Genomic DNA, 17455 nt, shown 5'->3' with positions numbered 1-17455 from the left:
AGACAAACTACAGTTCTGTGACATAAGCATGCTCGCCTTATTTCTGTGGGGATGTGTTCCAGCAATAAACTATCCAACCTCTCCACAATGAGAACATTATTAAAGATGGTTAAGGTAGATTTACTTCATGTAGAAAGTAGAAACCATTCTAGAAGGGCTACAAATCTCGTTGTCAATTTATTTTAAAAGCTAAATTAAATATAAAGAAAATAAACCTGATAAGATGTCTTGAAATGCAGGCTAGGTTTAACTTGTATCATAATACTCTTATTGTAAATAAACATTTCCAAATGTTTGTTGGTTGATAAAACTATTTTCAATGGGGGATATTACATGTCGTTGGTGTTTTTTTAGGGTGAAACATGGCAGTTGTGCCTGCCGTGGGAACACTGTGCAGGATCTCTGAAATCTTGGGATAGGAAACTTGCAAATAATCGATCAATCAAACCTTTAAAAAACTGCCAATTTCTGTAGTGCCACAAGAAAATATAGATAGATAGATAGATAGATTGTACTTTATTGATCCCAAATTGGGAAATTGTTTTTGTTACAGCAGCATAAAAGGCATTTTACAATAAAACTAAATATACAAGAATAGAAATAAAATAAAATATAAAATATACATGTCGAAATAGAAAATATACATGCAGATATATATATATATATATATATATATATATATATATATATATATATATATATATATATATATATATATATTCAAAATATATGGAATATGGAGTATTAAATAAATATAGGAAAGAGAATGACAAAACATTCGTCACACAGTCTTCATGAGCAGGTTGATATTGCTAAATCGTCTTAATATTAAAAGCTAAAGTAAAAATATTAAGTATATTTGTATTTAACAAAGGTCAATCAAACTACTACTTCCAAGTTCAAGACCAAACCTATTAGTCGTAAATTATATGGATAGAATTTAGTTTGTTTCATTTGACGAGATGACAATCTGAATCTTGCACCAACAAACTAGAATTAGAGGTTAAAAACTTAAACAATCACTCCATAAGCTTGGATATGAACAAATGTATATACCATTATTCCAGATGAAACCATAATAATACATGGCATCAAAGCAGACCATCAGACTAAACTAAGGCAAGTGTTTCCCCTACCATTGTCTTGGCGGGGCGCTGCCCCGAGCAGCGCCCCGCCAAGACAGTAAACCTAGGGGAAACACTGAAGGCCCCGTCCAGAAGAAGAGGAGACGAAAACGAGCCGAAGTCATTTTCAAAAAAGTCTTCCGTCCACACGGAATCGGCTCAAGAAACGTGTTTGTGCACACGAAAACGCTCGAAAACGCTGGAGACGCTGTAGCACATATGCCGGGCCTGTAAGTGGCGCTGTACTTCCGCCACAAAATACACCAAAAGCAGCAAAGAAGACCGATGACGATGACGATTATTATTATATTATATTATATTATTATTGTTGCTGATGGTTGTGGTTGTGGTAGAGGAGCTGTACATTTTGCACTAAAATCTGTATCATGGTCAGTAGCGTCTGGAGCACGAACACAACCGTGTGATCCGCCATTGTTGTTGTTGTTGGCGAAATGCATCAGCAATGACGTGGGGGTGAGCAGGAGAGGTGGGGAGAGGCGGGGCTATGGCGTCATCGTTTTCAGGAAATGATCGTATAGGGCGTGCACACGGAGCCGCAAGCATTTCGTCCTCAGACCTACCCACTTTGGGAGCCGTTATCAAAGTGTATCGGATTCGGGTTCCGAATCCGCGGCTCTGTGTCGGCCTTGTGTGGACGAACCGTCTATACGATAGAGAACGTTAGCGGATACAACTGATATCGTCTCTGTGTGGACGGGGCCTAAGACTGTAAGTGGTACATTAGATGTTTAACGCGTTTGTTTTCTCTCCTGTGATGAATGGATGTGGGCATCATGGGAATTTCAAGTGACAGTAAGTCACACTGCAGGTCATGCAAAAGCAATTCAGATGCTCACTAACTCTGCCTAGCATAGGGGCTAAACTTAGAGGCACATTCATTTACACATTCAAAACCTACACCTGACATCTTCAGAAATTGTCAATACCAGCTTGTATAGTCAATCTGTAATGCTGTTCAGCCGATCAACTTGTCAGCACGGTCAGAGCACAGGGCTGTTTTTAGAGCAGACCTTCAGGTGATGAGTGGCCGCTGGATTCAGAGGTGTTGAAACAGCTTTAAACCCTACCTGGATACCCGCTGTTGTATAAATGCTCAGTGATCAGGTTGAGTAATTAAAGCAACACTTAACTTAAAGCTCGCTAGCTCTGGAGTAAGCTTAAGCAAGGTTGTTGTGTGTCAGGGTATCTGTCTGTGCTGAACCCCAATTACCACCTCATAACAATATGCTTAACAGAATATTAAACAGAATCCAGGTTGCACAGAGGAAAACACTAAATTGTCAGCAACGAGTCACAGCTGACAACACAGAGAAGGTCTCTAGACCTTCACTGATCCATCTGACACTGTGGGCCATGCGTGGAAAAGACAAGGGCCAGCTTAACATAAGTCTGAAAGGATAAAAAAAAACTAAAACCCGAGTGGTCAGAAAACACTTTAATTGAAGGTAAAACAACGAGTACAGTGGTCAAAGTCGCAGCAGGGAGTGAGCCTTTAAACTGTGATGGATGTTGAAAGACAAAGCACATTCTCTCAAATATGTGTTCATAGCAATATTTGGAAGATAATTAATAGCCAGTTGAAATTAAAAACACTGCAGTGTACTGTAAATTCATGTACGGAATTTCTAGCTGTGCTGATGTGAGAAAATCAAGCTGATAGGCGAGTAGGTCACACTATGGTGAGAGCCGATGAAACTACGGACATGAAGACCCAACAACGGGTTCCTGACAGCAACCGATAAAAATGTGTGTATTAGAGGAGGATTGTGTATTAAGTTTCCTTTATCAGTTAAATAATAATTGAAACGGAAACCATTAAGGAAAATGCTTTATCAATATCAAGCCAGAGCAGTGTTTGTTTAAAACTCTTACACTTCTGTCTCTTTAAAGTAAATACAAATAAAAAAATCCTGAGTTAATATATAAACATTCTTAAGGGTCATATCATTGTTTTTCATACTGTCTGTGCTATTTAGCTTTTATCCTTGCTTATATATCCGATTTGATGTCTGTTGCATGTTAATGATATTCTAAAAAGGGCTTTTAACTGGGCCCATGTGTTTTATGTGCTTCAATCGTAAGTTGTAAGCTTATGTGTTTTAATTCTGCTCATGTGTTTTTCTGTGCTTATGTGTATGTTTTCTTGTAATGCCATCAACCTGCCAGGGACTGCAGATGAAAATAAGCCTTTATGGCAGGGGTGTCCAAACTACGGCCCGGGGACCAAATTGCGGCCACGGTCCATTATGAATTGGCCCTCAGCAGATTCTAAAAGTATAATGGACAATGGCCCACACATGAAACTTGTGCTTGTCTTACGTATATTACACAGTAGTATTCATGTGTTGATAGGGCCACTTCTCAAATAAATTCTATCATTTCAATTTGAAAACATTTTCTAACAAATCTTAGTTGATAAAAAAATCCCAATAACTTATTTGCATAACAAGCTTGAAATATACCCTTCTGATTTCCACTTATTATAAGCAGTCTGAGGCTTCTGTTTTAAGGGTAGAGTTGTCAAACCTTTTTGTAACAAAGTAAATAACATGACTCAAGTGCTCATGTTGATTAATGTGCATTGTCCCTTCTTAAAAAATTAAATAAGGAAACAACATAAGAAAAATAAAGAATTCCTTCTGTACATGCTGGAGGCTTTGTTGTGTCTTTTGTGGTGTGTCCCCCTCGGTCCAGCCTGCCCTCCACCTCACCCTCCTCTCTTGGTGCTCAGGGGGGATAGTTTGTTTTGCTCACATCTTGCCCACTGTTCCTGTCAGCACATCCGTATCCTCGGCGGCACCCTGGATGGGCTCTGTCTATGCCTGAGCCCGACCCTACAGACACCCCCAGCATGATTAATAGCCCTCTGCTGGGACGCTCCATCCACTCAGCACATTGTTGAGAGCCGTTGAAACAGTACAACAGTTGCATCCCCTCTTCACACCGGGCATAAGCCCTGCCTGTCAGGCCCCGGTTAGGGTACTGTTAACTGGCCAGATTTACAGCTACTAACCAGTACTAGGTGGCAGTGTGTCTGGGGAGGGGGGGGACACTCCTATTAATCATAGTTATTGTGATGGGGGCTTTTACAACCAGTAGGCCAAAGGCTTGCCACTGTATAACACCTGTATAATCCATGGCGCCTCCCATCAACCATACATCAAAAACTACACACCAATGTAGCTAGCATTGTAATTCTCTGTGATACCATGGCTTGTTGGATCCATTGAAGATTAACAGGTGACCTGAATCTTGTTTATCAGTCAGTTCTGCATAATCAATAAATCAAATGTACTACAAATGGAGATTCAAGAGTTTTAAAATCCCAATCTAAATTCAGATTAGAAATGAATAGACACTATTTTTTATTAAATAACTGTTTTTAACTGTCATATCAAATAATAGGCTGACAGAAAAGGATTTTCCAACAATTCAAACAGTTGAATGATGAAGTAATGTATCAAGGAAAAAACATGTTAGGCTTTGCAGCTTTTAAATTGTAGAGTGAATATCTTTGGGTTTTAAACTGTCGGTCAGCAAACTCTTTCAGCCCGGGCTCTAGGAAGTTTGTTTTTTTACATTTTATAGACAAAACAAGAACAATTTAAAATAAATCAAATCATTAATAATACAATAAAAAATGTATTGATTGAAAGGTTGAACATGAAATGAGCAACAGTTAAGGAAACTCAGATTTTTCAGTACCTGATGTTACCATACATGCATCGTTTATTATGCATATAGATGGGAAGTTGCTATACAAACTACGCTTGCCTTACTGAATATGTCAGTTATGAGAATGAAACGATGACAAAGACATGCGAGCAAGAACACCTTTAGCCATGTGGATGAAATTCAGGCCCAAAACATTGTGCAGGTTGCCAACACTATTTTCCATTAAAATACTTTATTGTTGTAGTTTTTCTGAATTGCTGTTGCCTTGACTAGACTAGAGCACAAATAATGTATTAATCAGTCATTCCATTATTGTAATAATCAAAAATTCTACGAGTTTAGGGTTCTCAAATGTAAAGATTTGCTGCTTTTTTTAGTATATATATATATATATATATATATGAAATATATAGGCGTGTGGTGCAGTGGATTGTGCGTTGGTGTTGGGATCAGGGGGTGACAGGTTCAAACCCCACTGCAGTCAGCATGTCGTTGTGTCCCTGAGACACTTCACCCCAAATTGCTCCTGTGGGGATTGCCCACAGTATTGAGTATGTAAGTCGCTTTGGATAAAAGCGTCTAACAAGTCACATGTAATCTAACAAGTGACATGTAATGTAAAATATCTTTGGGGTTTTCAGTGCAACAACCAATTTCAAGATACTAGCTTTAATTTAAGAAACTGTAATGGACAAGCTTTATTATTTTTCTGTCATTTTATGATCCAAAGAAATGATCTAATGAATCAATAGTGGAAATAATCAGAGTTTTCTCTGTGCATGTAAAATATTAAGGGATTCATTTATCTGAGACTATGGGTGTTTCTCAATGTCGAGGAAAGCTGCTCCAGAGCCACTATTTCAAGGATACTACGTCATCGAGTCCCGCCGAAGGACTGTTCCAATGTCCAGGATGCTTGGAATTCCACCGAGGCCGGCGTACTTCGTTGCAGGAAATGTTGAGGCTGCACATGTGTAGCCTCCGCGGTCTTAAAATCCCCACAATGCTTTGCGCACGGACCAATTTCCCAAATCTTTGGCGGAAAATGTAAGGCGGGGCCTCTCATATGACGCCTGCACACTTGCTAGCCTGTTCCATTCTTGGTTCTCCGAATGCCAGGAAGGATTCTTGCCTAGCCTCTGATGGACCTGACTCGTAAGAAAAGGAAGCGTCCTCGACATTGAGAAACACCCTATGTTGACCCAACCTGAGGCTATAAATCTGACAGACATTAATGTAAGTGACATCTCCGCCCACCCAGTTTATTGTCTTTTGACCATGTCATAAAAATAACTGACAGCAGGACTGAGAATGTAACCCCTGATCTCATGGTTAAAGCTTCAAGACAGCGGGGCCACGCGGCAGACATGTAAAGAATTGCCGTGAGTCAGATTATCCTTGCTCAGAATGCCTCCATGAGTAAACATATTTGCATAAGTGGCTGAGCGACATGAATTATGGCTCCTCTTCCTCGGCATTTACCAGCTGCCTTCTGCCAGTTCAATTGGGAGTGATATATGTGTGAAGATCAGGTGGCTGGAAAGAGGAAGGGAGGGGTGAGAGGGTGTAAGGGGGGGTAAAAGGCCACAACTAGATCCCAAGTGCTGGGGCTGCACCCCCCGTAGGCCCACCAGCGCCTGCCTGACTACAGCTGGGGACCAAGACAACACACACTCACGCTTGACCTTGAAATAACACAGAGACGGCATGTGTGCATTCTCTCCTGATGACTGACATGACGGCAAAATGTGATGAATTAGTGAGGTTGTCAGTAATGCATGGATTAGACTGTGAAAACATGAAGGAAATATATTCAAAACATCATAGTATCACAGTGTTTCCCACAGATATGAAATATACTTGTGGTGGTAGCGGGGGGAGGGGGAAGGGGGGCTGGCTGGCTTTGTGACGTGCAACAACATTAACATTAACCTTTCTGTTGGTCGCTTGTTAGCAGACCCTTCACGCGATAGCAGAGCGAACAGGTACAGGAGGTGTAGAGCGAGGGATCATTGTCCACTAGTTAATCGATCGCAGATGGCGTCGTGCTCACGGACGGATACAAAAAAAAAAACGAAATGGGTCGCAAAGTATACTTTGGCGGCCGTTAATATACCTGGGCGGCCCGCCCAGGTAAAGTCTATGTGTGGGAAACCCTGGTATCATTATACCGCTGCCACTGAGCACCTTTTTATTGCAACAAAAAAGAAAAAACAGTGCATACAACGAGCATTACACGTCGGTGCCTCAAACTATGTAATTCAAAAGATATATTTTTTGCAATAATTCTACTATTCCATGCAGAATTAGCTTTGTTTTGTGCTTATCTTTGGGGAAACCAGCGTAATTATTGTAAAGGTCAGCTGGAGAGTAATGAAATCATCCTCTACAATGTTCACTCTGCAAATCCACTTCCATGCCCCCTGATATCTACCTCCGGTGCTGTGCTGGTGATTACAGTCAATTAGAGGTGTGCTTGTGAATTTCGTTAGTGTTTGGATGAAAAGGAGAAAGCTGTCAGTCAAAAGGCCACTCTGGCTTTGTATCTGGGGGCTGCAAGGGGCTCTAAACCTGTATTTGTATGAATAAAAATGAAGGGATTTAGCAGCAGACTGTTTCTTCTGCAGACTTGTCAAAAATCTGACCTTCGCTGCAGCAGAGGGAGGTGATGGGAGGAAAGAATTGAAGATTTAAGAAGCTGAGTGACTTCTGGATAAAAGAAGTCCAACTGAAAAAAGATAGAGGGAAAAATATGTATGTCAGATTGAGAGGCGGTTCTCCGGTCTTTCTAACTCTCTGAGGTATAGTCCCGCAATAAAATAAATTCATAGAATTATTCAACAAGAGATTGAGAGAGATTTGTCTGTGCGATGAAAATGGTATACAGGAGAGACCCCCTGCCAGTGTCAGGTGGGAGGGAAATACTACAGCTGCAGATCAATACAATGTTCCAGAACATTTAATACAATAATACTTTCACTATTTCTGTTTTCTTTGTTAGTTGATAATCAAAGTTCAAGCTTATATGCAATAACAAAATATAAAAGCCAGTTTGTCCTACATCAGTTGCTTGTTTTTTATTCCAGTTTAGACCCTGTTATACACAATCCAGATGGCCTATTCATGTCATCTAAAAAGCTACTGCTCACAAACTAGCACGGGTGAAGTCAAATCACACCTGAAGGATACTTAAAGGTAGGGTAGGTAAGTTTGAGAAACCGGCTCGAGATCGCTAGAATTTGAAAATACACAACCGGAGAAAATCTGCCACTTCCTTACAGAGCCTCCCAACACACACGAACGCGAACATGACCAATGAGGGCACGAGATAAGTTTGTGCACAGATGGAAGGCTGACAGGCAGGTAGGCCATCCAGTTATTTTAGCCGGGCCGGCTAAAATGATTGGTCGTGCTTTTTACAGTGCTACAGCTTCCACAGATGATATTTTTTTATGGATTTTTTGTCAAAGCACTTAAGATATTCATTGCTATCGGGTTGTTAAGAGCATTCCATGGAATATAACAAAAAGTGTATCTCGAGCCGGTTTCTCAAACTTACCTACCCAACCTTTAAGGTTAAACAATAAATGAACATATTCAAAATAATAAAAACACTAATATTAAGTTGTGCACAATATATAGCAACAACGTATTTAAGGAACAAGGCATACGAGTCATTATTACTCAAAGTTTAAAGCTATCTACTATTTTACTATTTAAGCGTAAACCAAAGAACCTTGTGGGACCTTTTCTAAGCCAGTACATATTTAAAGACAGATGCTGGCCACAAAGCTGTGGAAAGCACTCAATGATATGGGTCTAATGAGGTTAGGGATGGGGCATTAGATATCAAGCTCAACCCAAACCATCCCATTTAAATCAGAGGAAAGTCCCCTGCTTCCTGGGACTGATTTGCCTGGATGACTGAGCAAGGTGGAGCTGAAGCATCACAACACATGGTCCATCGTTGGCCCGTCTGCGTCAACTGTGCTCTCATTGTTCAGGAGCGGGGAGACGACCTTACATTCTCCAGGAGCAGAAGGAAACTTTTTTTTCCTGCTTTAAGAAAAGTGAGACAAGACTTCCTTTCCCAGAACAATTTATCTCTCTGCTTGACAAGACTCCCTGCTATATTTACCCAACTAAAATTGCAGATGATATACTTCCAGCTGCACTGCTCTCCAGCTCTTTGGCACATGGTCCTGTCAATCACATTAGTTACAACAGAACAGGACCACAAGGGCAGTGAGACCCTCAGCCAGACGGAGAGAGGGACTGAGAAATATGGAAAGAAAGGAAATTAGAGAAGAAAGACAGAGGGGCTGAGAAACCTTGTGGGGACTAATTCATATTGCCTTCGCTGGTTGGTGTTAGTTGTTAGAAGGAGCGGAGTTACACACCAGAGTGAATGGAATTACTGGGCTTTTATTAAGCAGACAGCTGGGTTGCTGCGAAGCCTCAAAGCAGCAACAAAACACAGCCCACCCACAAGACTTCCTGCCAAAATATTGCTGTGTTTCTTTACGAGATCTATTAGGTTGGTATGCTGCTGCAAAAACAAAACAAATTGATCAGTCTGTCAGGCACAGAATTGAGCCCTACTGTGGTTATTTGATCTCCATTTTGTCTCTCATCAGGGCAGGGATGTAACATTTCAGAGACTGGGGGCACAGGGGATTTGGGCTTAAGGATGCAACAAAGGCTTTCAAACCTCCTTGACATGGATTCATTACTTCATGCAAATGCCCTAAAAAAGCTGAAAATAATTCAGTATTTTTTATTCGACTTCCATTCTATTCAAATACAATACAGTACAGTGTAAGAGAATGGGTTTAAGTGAGGGGAACAGAGGAGCACAGGCTTGTGGTGATTTAAGGGCTGTGGGGAAAGGGTTAAAGAGGGAGGAAAAAGAAAAAGAAAAGAGGTGGGTAGATTCCTCCTCAGCCAGCAGTGCCTGTCCATCTCACAGCAGCACTGGCATTCCCTGGAGGAAGGCAGCAGCAGGGGGAGTGGGGGGGGGGCTCACACTGTGCAGCTTCATGTTTTGCATCTCTGCCATTGCTCACAACTTCTACAACTTGAGCTGCAGGGCTGTGGGAGCTGCCAGAGCTCTCATTGCAAAGGCATGACAACATGCAGGACTGTCCTCAGGCCAGCTTGGCTCTCTCATAAGAAGGGGTGCTGTCAGACACCACCACTGCATTTACACACTCAGGGACTCGCAAATGATCAGGCACCACACTGAGTGTTAGTGTGACTAGACTGGAGAAGGTCTAGGATTATTAGATTACATTGCATTTAGCTGACGCTTTTGTCCAGAGCCAATAAACAATAAATTGATCAATCTCAACCCCTGATTAAAAGCTTAAAGGTAGGGTAGGTAATTCACTTCAGAAACACTTTTTGTTATATTCCATGGAATGCTCTCAACATCCCGAGAGCAAGGAATACATTAAATGCTTTGACAATAAATATATACAAATATTTAATCTGTGGAAGCCGTAGCGCTGTAAAAAGCAAGTCCAGTTATCTGCCTCGGCCCGGCTAAAATAACTGGATGGCCTACCTGCCTGTCAGCCTTCCATCTGTGCACAAACTTATCTCGTGCCCTCATTGGTCATGTGCGCGTTCGTGTGTGTTGGAGGAGGGGCTCTGTAAGGAAGTCTGAAGGAAGAGGCAGATTTTTTTCGGTTGTGTACTTTCAAATTCTAGCGCACTCGAGCTGGTTTCTCCATTCTTACCTACCCTACCTTTAAGTATTTTATCACTGCAAACCTGATGGACAAAGAGAGAAAGGGGCCCAATGCACGTGCTGTTGGCCCCACCAATACGATCAGCTCCAGTGCTGAATTCATGGCTTTTCCTGAACCAGACCAGACCCTGGTACCACTCTCATTTCAGCCACCCAGTGTTATTCATATTTCAGTTGACATGGTACGAGAGCCTCATTTCATGTCAACATGAGGTCAAACAGCTTGTGAAACCTGAACTAATCCCATCACCGTACACCCTATCAGCCCCACGTACCTTTAATGTAGTTGAGGGTTTCTTTCAGGTGGGCAAAGCTGTTAAGTAGAGGGTCCTGCTCTTCATCCTGGGCAGAGAAAAACATGATGAGAGCACTAAGAGAGCAGGGTAGGACATCTTAAACACCATTTGACATTCAAAGTAGTTCAATCAAATATAATATAATATTCAGTTTCAGGGTCTATTACATTGAATGTGTGCTATAAAACCAACAACTCTAGTAACAGCAATTATTTAGAATATTAAGTTGTGACTTTTTAATTACAGCAGCATGTCAAAAGTATATGGATCTGCATGGAGAAAAAGATTATCTCTAAATAAGCCAAATCTTGGTACTGCTCAAATGTCCTGCTGTACAATTAAACGTAATATTACTCTTAATGTTATGTTGTCATTACAACAAATGTGATGGCACACATTTTATAGCTTTATCAAAGGTTTGTGTTTGGTTGCTTTCACTTTATCTTAAGGCTCTTAAAAGAGGCGTTGGTTAATACAGGGTATATGCAGGAATCCTGAAGTCAAATGTAATGCCTTTTAAGACCTTTTCTAAGACCCTTTCCATACATTTTAAGACCTCATCGTCACTTCGAGTTTTAACCGGTTACATTGGCGACACACTTTACCTCACATTTACTATATACAGTATTGATTGTCCTTCCTCCTTATCTTCCAACCATTTGGACGCAAACTTGCATTTCCCCATAACGATGTTGTTTAACAACCGGCGTAAACGGACCTTCGCGCGCTATCAAGCAGTGAGCGTGCGATGTCCTGTTCAGATGACGTCCAATCCAACGGGATGCCATAAATAAACTACACACCTACGCAATGATTACATTCAGGCAAACTGTAGAATACAACCTCTTTGGACAATTGATATACTTATTGGAAACAAGCTACAAAATGTAATACCTTGGAAAATGCTGTTTAATACTTTTCGCTAAATTGATTTATCAACTTTTAATACTTTTTAAGACCCCGCGGACACCCTGTAATAGGTCATAAGGCCCCTATAAATCCTATATGCTTAGAAGTCATCCAGAATGTGCCACTGAAAAGAGCTTGGCTTAATGTGGAGTGTCTTTGTAGCCGAGTGGTCACAGCCATGTTACCTCGCTGCAAGGGCCCGGGTTCCAAAAAGCCTTAGGAACTTGAGCTACATATTTTAGATTCTTTTTTTCCTTTTTTTTTTAAAGAAGCATTATTTAAATTGAGTAAATTCATTGTAAAAAGTATTAATAACACATCTGTCTCACTTCAGATCAAGTATCTGAAAAATCATCCCTATAGTTTCTAAAACAGGGACCCAAATGCATGCTGGTCCTTCTACACTAGCAGGCAAAAGAAGTAAAGATGAGAGCTTATTCAGACGTTTTGTGGACTCTTTAGCCACTCCTGAGATTATCATTGGGAAAACAGTTCATTTCAAAATGAAGCTTTCATCACAATATCAGAGTTATGATGAGCAGAGAAAGAATTAGTGGCAAGAAAAAGTTCTACCCTCAAGGGGGGATATGTTCAAATGCTCCGCCACCATAAGCCCAACAACCAAAATACAGTATGTCTGGATATGGGTTTGAGAGGCAGAGCATCATAAAACAAACTTCAAATCAAAAAGGAAATGTACCAAAATCATTGTTTTCCTCACTGATCCAACAGTCACAAACGTTGGTTAGATGGGGAATCCTACAGACTCCAAAGTGTTGGCTCTCTTTCTGCCCACTGAGCAGCCCCTCTGTCGTTGTTTGGAAGCAGTTTATTCAAATGTTTTGTCAAATCACAAAACCTTATACCATTTAGTCCATTTGTATATCTTTATTAGAGCTAGTCTTTATTCAAATACAGTATAGTACAAATATAATTGTTGTGATTAACTCACCAGTGGAGTGTGGGTATTCCACCTGGAGTTCCTCTTGATAGCTCCAACAACGGTACTAATCTCACCCTGGACGATGTAGATGTTCTTGTCCACCATGCTGCTTTCTGAGAGACAAACGGAGAAGGAGAAGGTTAGTTTGGCCCATACTGATATATCATCAATTGTATTGTATACAATACAAGCTATGCGTTGCTATGTATGTATGTATACATGTATGTATGTATGTATGTATTTTATTCAAATATTTCATCAAATAACCCCTGTTTCTCAAATCTTTCATTTGAAATGTGTCTTCCTTCTACTATTTAAAAAGGTTTCAGTCAGCCTGATGAACACTTCTCAGCTCTTCAGGATACATTGTACATTATACAGTGACTTCAGTGTCAGTGAGACATCACTGATATCTGTTGTGAATTTGAGACAAAAAAACAACAAACCGCTTAACATATTGTTAACACATTGTTATCTATTATGTTGTGACATTATCAGAAAATGAACTTCTATAGTATATACTTCTATGTCTATACAAAAGAAACAGAATTTACATGAGATATAGGAATAAACGGCCTACTATAAATAATGAAATTGATACCACCTCGACATTAATTACATCTGTCTGATTGTGGTTCTCATGGCAAACATTTTGTCATGAGATTCATGTATTTCAAGTTGGATATGCAATCATTTAGACAATATTAAATTATGAAATTCTGCAAGAAGTATATAATAGATTAGACTGTAAGCTTATATTTCAACTCAAAACCTTTACCCTAAAATGAATATACATTCTGAGAAGCAAACAGCACATTTCCATGTGTACATTGGGAATGCCTTAAACCAATATGGATAACCAAACAAAATCAGAATGACATACTGTTCATATTTGACAAGCAGTATACCACAAAGTGGTTGGATTAACCTTTTTCCCTGTGTCATGAAAGCCATGGCATATAATACTCTTACATTACAGGAAGAGTTATGAATGTATGGACTAGGTGACAGAGGCCACATTCTTTAAATTCAAGGTAAGCACCCTATTCAATAAGATAAGACGATTAAAATATGGAAGGTAGAGGCCGGGATGTAGAGGCATAGGGATAGGCGTACAGCTGATAAGACTGTCATATATGAGGCTCCACTAGCGAATAGGATTTTCAAACCAACTATTCTTATTTGAATCAGTGGGGTTAAGTCCGGGTCTGATATTGTATTTCCCAAGAAACTGCACAGTGCAGGGACAGTAAACAGTCAACTTGGTGGAAACAGATTAGTTCAGGAAAAACCTGCAACACAGTTTACCTTTAATCATTGGAAAATGTTTTAACAATAGTCTCTCTTTCCTTCATATTAGTAATAAATGCTCTATTTTTATTTAGCCGGCAAGTAAAAGTCACTGCATAGTGTCTCACATCAGCTGCTTATTGGAGCAGGAAGCAATGTACAGTACAGACCATTGTTTCATAAGACTGGGTACCAGACAGGAAAACAAATGCTTCCAATCAACACTTTCAACTCATCAAAGTAGATAAAGCCATCTGAAACGTTGACAGGTCTCCCTTTCACTCCATGTGAATGGAAGCTCAGGGGCCAGAGGGACTCTATGCTTTTCATAATGGTTCTAGATAATCTAGATTAAAAGCGTTTATGGAACAGTTTATTTTTGCCAGGTGATGGTGTTAACACATTCTCTGCATGAAAAGAGCTTTTCTAGAGACAGACTTGCAAAGAAGCACATGGACCACTGAACTTTTTGGAGAAAATGTAAGACTCCCTCCCTTGCTCTGATATCAATGCTAACAATCAGCTGGGTGGATGGACATCTCTGCCTGTCACTCCCAACACATAAGTAACATAATGCAGTCATAGAATAAAAGCTACTGATACAAGTCAGCTTGTTGTCTCTTAGGTAAGAAGGTGCTAGCAGGCTAATTAGGTTACCTAGCTACAGTATGTCAGTGGCATATATTCAGAGGCGAAACTATCAAGCTAGCTCTTCACCATACCATGGTATTGAAAACCTGTTGACAGACCTCTGGGACAAACACAAACACAATAAAAGGACAAGTGACTACTATTAAGTTAATATAAATCGACCTACTAGTTTTAAAAATAGTTTCATATATTTCCTACCCAGAAAGACCACAGCTAACTACTTAGCTACGTGTTCATTTGCTAAGGAGAGGTGTCTTCCGTGTATGTCCTCTCGGACAACAGTAATCTTTTCATGACATAATATCAAAACGCCTGTTGAAAGATATATATACGTACGCGTCTGTGGTTGTTAAGAAATAATGAGGTTACCTGTGTGTGGCTGCTATTTCAGAGATGGAGTCCTGCTGTAGCTTATGCTAGCCTAGCTCGGCAAGCTAGCAGGCTAGCCGGCCAACAGTGAATGAAGAAGACCAAAGTTCAGTTCAGCACGACAACAGGAAAAACTAATGTTTTCGGACATTCCACTGCGTGATACCGTAATAATTCCAAACACCACGTATTCATTCACTCTTCAAAATAATGCTCCATAAGTGAATAAAGTGAACACCTTCCTGCAGCTGTCAATCTGGCCTTGGTAAACACACTGACGTGGAAAAGCTCCGCAGTCTCAACCTAGCCTGATGACGAGTTATGATTGACAGGCTACTAAACTCTTCACTTTAACCGTAATATTACGCTTTACAGTTCAAGAAACATCAGATAAGAGTTTCAGATTTGGTAAATGTTTTGTTTTTGTTTTTTTCTAACTAGATAGACAAGATACTGATTCCACAAAAGGAAATATCACTTGTGGTGCAGAGAAATAAAGGCGGGACAAAGGCAGCAGTACAGAAGTAAGTTTGGTTGCGCCGGGCTGATGACGAAAGCACGAGCTGCAGCTCCATGGCAGAGTCCAGCCTGGAGGCTGCTTTCTGTTCACTCTCTTTCTCAGGCTCAACTTCACTGAGACTGTGTAGAGGCTGCTTTCTGTTCACTCTCTTTCTCAGGCTCAACTTCACTCTCCAACCCACTCTCAGTGTGTCTCAGCTTCTTGCTCTGGCTCTCATTGTGGGGTTAATTACTCTGAAGAAGAATATTGTATTACTGATTTAGAGACATTTTTTCTCTCATGCTGATCTGTTAAACTTTGCCATGAATTATAAATAAGCATATGCTATAAAGCCTAGTTTTGCATGTGGAATTAGCAACAGAGCAAAAGCTAATGCCAACTGTAAGGTACAGCTTGAATGCTTACCAAGAGCCCCATGAAAAATAAAACATATATTTTTATGATGGACATAATTTACTATTTTATATATGATATTATATTATATTGTATCATATTATATAATATGTTAAATTATATTATAATATATTGTATTATTATATTTGTATATGTTATATTATATTGTGTATAGGAGCAAATTAACTCTGTTAAACTGTGTAAGTGTATACTTAGTTTTTACTGCATCTACAGTTTGCAAATGAAAATCAGATTGTGATGATTCAGTAACATAAACATATCTCTCAAGGTTGGTTTTAGACTGTTGGTCAAATAAAACCATCAACCATATGGCATTACCTTGAGTTTTAGAAAATGCTTATGAACATGTTTCACTATATTTAGATATTGTGCATATCAAATAATCAATTATAAAAAATAGGTTTGCAAATGTATTGATAATAAATAGATATGTTTTGGTTGCTGCCCAATTTGGTTTAGAGCTAACCATCCAACAAAGCATTTAACATGACTGGCATACATTGGATATAAACACTGTAGAAGTGAAAGATTGATGTCTTTGTTCACCTGAGTTTACAACCCGACATCACGTGACCCAAGTCATTTGGTCCAAGTCTCAAATGACTTGGGTCATGAACAACAGAATGGATGTTTCTGATGTTCATCCATTCTTTTGTTAAGGGTCATTGCTGCTTCACTAATGTGGTTTTCCCCAAATATATGATCAATGTTCAGTATTATGCTTATTCACAAGCTACAAAAACCATCTTGTGGGGTATAATTGTTTGCTGTTGAGGTTTTGTTTTTAGGATTCTTCATGGGAACATATGAAGGGTTGCTCTGTGTTTAAAGCTTGTAGAATCTAAGCATGTGTTTTCCACAGTAAGGAATATGTCTGCACCTCTGAGGCAATGAAAACGATTTGTATTGTTTGTCATGCACTTGTTGATACATTGCAATGTTCTCACAAATAGGAAATCAAACGTGCGGTGGAAGATTGATTTAATCCCCATTCCCTAAAGAACCAGCTTTAGTCATCCAAGAAACATTATCTTTTTGAGAACTCATCTGTTATCACTATGAAGTTGTGTTGCATATCCTCATCTGATCCACCATATCCTGATCCCATCCCCGTTCAGCTGCATATGAAACAGCTGGATTTCTCTTGATTACATTTTCTTCGTCCAAACAAAAAATATTTATGTGAGCTAGTGTCTTTGACGTGAGTCTGTTCATCATTAATTACAGCCATGAAATAAGAGTGGGGAGATTCTTTTATTTTTATCATTTCAATCTCATAGTTTACAAAAATGTCTGCTTAGTTTATAAGATCACTCGTGGGTTGGCTCCTCCTCCTCTGGCTGGCTTCATCAGCCTAAAGTCCACCTCAACCAGGGGGCTACTAGAGGTGCTGCTAGGGGAGACTGCACCATCCCATTGAAGTGCATTCTGCCAGGCTGTCTTTTCAATCCACGCATCCCATCAATGGAATTCAATACCACCATCTATAAG

The 17455-nt window shown here is 39.8% G+C and overlaps 1 protein-coding gene across 1 annotated transcript in view; it reads right to left on the bottom strand.

The window, feature by feature from the left end:
• gbf1 (golgi brefeldin A resistant guanine nucleotide exchange factor 1) overlaps window positions 1-12825 on the bottom strand; it is a 97120-nt gene extending 84295 nt beyond the window's left edge. The window contains 2 exon segments of the mRNA XM_034142161.1: window positions 10848-10914; window positions 12730-12825. Coding sequence (XP_033998052.1) covers window positions 10848-10914; window positions 12730-12825 — 163 coding nt within the window.
• Between the last annotated feature and the right edge of the window lie 4630 nt (window positions 12826-17455).

The sequence above is a fragment of the Trematomus bernacchii genome, unplaced genomic scaffold, assembly GCF_902827165.1.
Source record: "Trematomus bernacchii unplaced genomic scaffold, fTreBer1.1, whole genome shotgun sequence".
In the NCBI taxonomy this organism is placed as follows: Eukaryota; Metazoa; Chordata; class Actinopteri; order Perciformes; family Nototheniidae; genus Trematomus; species Trematomus bernacchii.
The sequence above is the reverse complement of the archived record's forward strand: the minus strand, read 5'-3'. Positions and strand labels throughout refer to the sequence as shown.